The following is a 5,579-nucleotide window of genomic DNA, read 5'->3' as shown; positions in this document are numbered from 1 at the left end:
CAATGCACAATATAATCTACTTATCAAATATAATCAACCATACAATTGACAAATAAAAATTATGTTCTAATCAAATAATTTATGTTTTGAAATTTAAAAAAATTGGCACCATGATGACATATTTAAGATCTAAAGCCATAAATTCAAGTATTTATTTCTAATACTTTAGTAATTTCAATAACAAAACAATTTAATTTTAGCTAATTAAATCTAATGAATCATAACTAGTAATTAAGTTTAACTAAATTTTAATTAAAAAGAAAAACACAAAATTATAATTTGAAAAAATAAAATTGAAGTTTAAAAATTGAATAGAAAAAATTTCAAGTAAAATATGCAAAAAAAGCTAAAAATGAAAAAAAAAATTGCCAAACAAAAATAATAAAATCCTGGAGCGAAAAGAGGACAGGTGAAAGTAGCCAGACACATGAGCTAAAGGAGGCAAGAAAAGAGCTGTGAGCAACGAGCTTGAGGGTGAAGTGGAAGCTTAGCCGATGAGTTGCAGGTAAAGGAGCTAGGAGGCAGCAGTGACAAGATCGAAAGGAGGAGCTGAGGGCAAAGAGCTTAAGGATCGAGCTATGGGTAAAGGGAGCTTATGATGAGCTAAGGAAAAATCCTAAAGAGAGTAGAGCTGAGGGTGGTGACAATAAGGCTAAGAGAGGAGGCTCACAAATTTTTTTACGCAACCTAACAGCTAAGGGTTTTAAAACCTCAACTTTTCATTTACTCGAACTTGTCACCGTAAATTAGCTAATTTTTAATATATAGCGAGGTGATTACTTGATTTTTAAATTTTAGGTAAGACCTGTCGCCATAAGTTATGTAATAATTTTTCTTAAATTAGTTGAGAAAAAATCCCTCAGCTAATTTTATTTTTTTAAAAGCTAAGGGGTATTTATGGCAACAGGTTCTCTTGAGACTTGTCACCGTGAATCAAAAGTTGAAGGTTTTTTTACTCACAACTAAATTTTTAAATTTTAGGTAATTTATGGTGATAGGTTCACCTCAGACTTACCACTACAAGTTATATAATAAATTTTTTTATTAGCTAAGGGATTTACCTCTTATCTAATTTTTTTGTATAAAAAAAATGCTGAACTTATGTCGATAGGTCCACCTTAGACATGTTACCTTAAGTTATGTAATAAATTATTTTTAATAGCTTAGGGATTTACCCTTAGCTAATTTTTGTTTTAATATCTGAGGGATTTACCCCTCAGCCAAAACTTATTACATAACTTAATTTAATTTGAAAACATTAAAATTATAATTAATAACTTAATTTAATTAGTCAATTTATTAAGTTTTAGTTAGACTGAATTAATTTTTTCTATATTCACACATAATTAAAAATTCAATTAAAAATGTATTTGAATTAATTATTTTTATTAATTTACTTAATTTTTTTTAATTGTCACTCGGGCATTCATGATGACAATTCTTTATGAAACTGTGGCTATAAATGCTACATTTTTTAACTTATTCACATATTTGTCATTAAGTCTAATATTACAACAGTTATTTAATAATTGTGGCAAAAAATAAGTAATTAAAACTTGTGTTTGCACTCGTGAAAGTTTGAATAGTGTCAAGAGATTATTAATTTACAATTTAACTATGTCAATAATCATTAATATCCTTATTAAGCTTTCAACAATCTCTTTCAAATCAAATTTGCTCTGAAAACATGGTTTTTTCATGTTTCAATTGAACCATGGTGATTATTAAAAGCGAAATTTTGTGTAACCAATGGAAACACCCTGTTTTTCATAAATTTAATAATATAGGTTTTCCAGATGATTATGTAGATCCATGATGTTCTTAGCAATGGAATCATTTGACTAAAGGGATTTCTTTAAAGAATAAGCCGAGGAATCACATCTATGCGTACCAAACAAATTTGTCTTCGAATTCATGGCTCTTTCATATTTCCGCATTGACCCAAACAAAACCCTATTGATTAATACGGAATTTGTTTAATCAATGAAACAACCTGGTTCATATATTCAGTATACAGGTGTAATTTATAATAGGCTCTCCACATGATCAAGATGTTAAAGTCAGCTAGCCCTCGTGTAGGCCACGCCATAAAAGTCAACTTTCTCTAGGTATATATTTGTGTATGTATGTATGTAGTATATAGCAACGAGAGGTTTACATAGCAGATAGAGATGGATCCAGGAATGAAAGCAACTATCATCGTCTTTGTAACACTAATTGTTTGCGTCTTTAGTTGCTTCTGTGCCTGTTTAATATGGTCAGTAAGGCATGCAAGAAGACAACCTCATCATCAGCCGGCATCTAGTAGTGCTGGGGCAGGTGTTTTTTCTCATGGTGGAAGGACATATGTTTGGTCTATCGCGACAACGAATGATAGGCCTATCACAAACTTAGGTGGCGAAAGTTCCACATGCGATGGCGGCAAAGGCGGAGGTGCAGGTGGTTCGGACGGAGGGAGTGGGGGTGGTTTTAGTACTTGTTAAAATTTACAAGCGTGCTAGATTCTACTTAAGCATTATATCTCGGATTCTAGTCCATATGTATGTAAAAGACGCATTTAAGTGAACTAGTGTTGTTTGGAGCCTGGTTCAACTCAATTTGAATTAGTCAAAGTCTAATGTGACTCCAGACACTAAGTGAAAAAAACAGATGAATTGGTTATTGGATGTTAAAGAAGGCAAGAAGCTTTGAGGTTTTGAATTTCTTCTCTAATGTATGTATTCTACATGCATACACTTTTAAGTATTGTAAGTACTTTTAAATATGGTTCTATGCGCAATTTTGTTGTTCATCTTCATGGCATCTGTGTGGCTAGCTGTCATTGGTTTGATGGATTTGGATTATAATAAAAGAAATAAAATATTTTAAAATGCCCCTCAAAATAATAGTTAAATATGATTCATCGTGTGAAAATGATGCTGGGGGAAATTTTGAAATTTGATTATAATTAACGTACTCGGATTAGAATTTTCCTTTTAAAACAACGGCGTCATTTGACTGTACGGAATTCTTTAAAGAATAATCTGAGGAATCTCGTTCAAAATAAATCTGCTCCGGAAACCATGGCTTTTTTTCATGTTTCCATTGAACCAAAGTAATTATTAAATCCAGAATTTTGTGTAACCAATGAAACATAGCCTGTTGTTCATAAATTTAATAACTAGGTTTTCCAGATGATTAGCAAGTCAAAGTCAGGCAGCCTTTTTGAACGAAGACCGTGCCACAAAAAGTCAACTAATTTACTCTGCAGCTGCATATATATGAATGAATTCGAGTAAGAAGGACGAGAGATTTAGCAGATAGATTGTAGGCGTAACAATGTTTCTTGGCTTCATTGCCTTTACGATATTGAGTATGTGGGCAACAATGCGCGCAAGGAGACGACTTAAACTGACGTCTGCTGCTGGTGGTGATGATTCTTCTCACGGTGGAAGGACTTATGTTTGGTCCATAGCTACAATAGATGCTGGAGCTATGGCAAGTATAATTATATAAGGTTAAGTAATTAAATCTTACCCATTTGGTTATTAAGATGTCTTATCAAACGTGATAATGTAAATGTCTTTTTTCAAAAAATGATAATTATCATATAATACGAACTCTGTGTGTGTGTGTGTGTGTGTGTGTGTGTGTGTGTGTGTGTGTGTGTAAAGCTACGTACAATATTCCTGAGTAAAAACTGGTAAGGCTCATTTCAATTTTTACGCAATATATTGGACTCATATCTAATCATTTGTAAATATCATACACAAATAATAATATTAATTTAAGAATCATACATGGACTTATTATATTTCAATAGGGAAACCCAACAGAGAAAAGAATTTTAATATCTCCATTGACATTTTCTGCAAAGATTGTATTGAAGTGAATTGAATTATTGTCCAGGCTGCCATATTTGAGGACCCAACCATTATCAATTTCCGTCGTCTTAAGAAAGAACAGAGAAGCCTCTTTTCTGTGGTGTTTGTCTTTCAAGTGATTCTGAAATGACCAAATTTCTTCATTAATGGCGTCTAATTCTTTCTCTGCAACTTTGATTCTCGCCTCAAGTCCCTTCTTTTTCTTTCTCATCTCCATTAGCTCATCACATACGACCTATCAAACCCAAATTAATTAAGAACATATCAACTTAATGATTTTTGTAAAGTGGAAGAAATCTTTGCGAATAATGTAAAATCAGAGGGACTTTCTGCTTTCTTTTTCCGTAGAAAATAAGAACAAATCAGCTCTAAATAAAATCTACCTTGATTTGGTTTTTCACTGTTTCCCTTAAGCCTTTTGAGATTGTCCTTGTCACTTCAAATTGTTTGATTTCTTCAAGTCGTTTGTCACACTTCTTCCGGTTGTCGTGATGATGACAATATTCGGACAGCTGCAGAATTATTTGATAAGCAGTATAAGAAAAAGACAAAGACATTAATAAGTCATAATTAATTAAGGTAATAAAATCGATAAATTAAAAAACAACAATCTGACCCAAAAAAAAAAAAACAGAGAGTGGATTTTGTGAGTTACAATGAATTGAAGCTCCGGTACAGGTGAGATTGAAGCATTATTCCTTTCCTGGCTCAAATTTATGTCTCTGATGAACAATTGCTTTTCTTGGGCCAAATTTTTGGTCTTGTGCTGCATCCGGAAATTCAACTTCTGCTTCCAATCATGTTTAAATCATCAGAAGTACATGACACAAATAAAATAAAAGTAACACAATATTTGTTTGGTAGAAAAGTTTTTTTTTGTAAAAAAAAATAATAAATACACACCTATCCTTTTTTTTTTCTAGCAAGACACTTTTTTCATTTTCTTTTTAAAAAATATTTTTTTCAAGTACCAAACGTGTACTATAAGAATAACTCAATGAGAAATGTTGATTCAATTCAGTTTTCTCAACATGATGGGCATGAGATATATGTATATTGTCTTTGTTAATTAGTTTATGTTTTCTGTACTCACGTGCTTTTCAAGCTTCTCTTCCGATGAGCACTTTGGAAAGGACATATTGTCCAGTGCCATGAACAATTGAATCAATGAATCCTTTTTCCTGCCAATTCTTTCTTTGAGTCTGTTAAGGTTCTTTCTTTTCAGATGCTGCAATCTGGAAACCGCATCTTCACGATCATTCTGCAATTGCCACGAAACAAATATTCCTTATTAAATTAAGTTGAATTTTACCCAACATGGAACTTAATTTCTTTAGTTGATCAATCTACTCACACTTGACAACCTAAAAAATAATAACAAGATTGCGGAGGCCATACTATTATGCGTTTGGCAGTACATAACTGAATGTTATATCAAACAAGAAAATCGTGTTTTGCACTTACTAGTACTCTTTCTCTTATGGTTTCAGATATCTGAAGAAGTGGGAGGTCCTTTTCCTCAAAAAGCCTGACTGCTTCTTGACCTAGGGACTCGGCATCCACACCATGTTTTGGCAAAATTTTGACAAAACAAAATCGTTGGACCTCCTTCTGTATAACCACAGGATGATCACTTTCTTCTGATTCTCGTTTCAGAGACATGCTTGAGATTATCGTACTGCAGCGGCCAGATGGTCTTGATATGTATACTAACAT

General features: G+C 32.5%; 1 protein-coding gene across 1 annotated transcript; it reads right to left on the bottom strand.

Annotated features, from left to right (window-relative positions):
- Positions 1-3,732: 3,732 nt before the first annotated feature.
- On the bottom strand, positions 3,733-5,579 carry LOC129287609 (uncharacterized). The gene is made up of 5 exons (XM_054923822.1): positions 5,328-5,579; positions 4,957-5,124; positions 4,519-4,650; positions 4,247-4,375; positions 3,733-4,098 (listed from the first exon to the last, which is right to left on the bottom strand). The coding sequence occupies exons 1-5, from the start codon at positions 5,577-5,579 to the stop codon at positions 3,796-3,798; spliced, it is 984 nt and encodes a 327-aa protein (XP_054779797.1). The 3' UTR covers positions 3,733-3,795.

The sequence above is a fragment of the Prosopis cineraria genome, unplaced genomic scaffold (genome assembly GCF_029017545.1).
Source record: "Prosopis cineraria cultivar Desert tree isolate PC_DT_omini unplaced genomic scaffold, ASM2901754v1 PC12, whole genome shotgun sequence".
Classification (NCBI taxonomy): Eukaryota; Viridiplantae; Streptophyta; class Magnoliopsida; order Fabales; family Fabaceae; genus Prosopis; species Prosopis cineraria.
The sequence above is the reverse complement of the archived record's forward strand: the minus strand, read 5'-3'. Positions and strand labels throughout refer to the sequence as shown.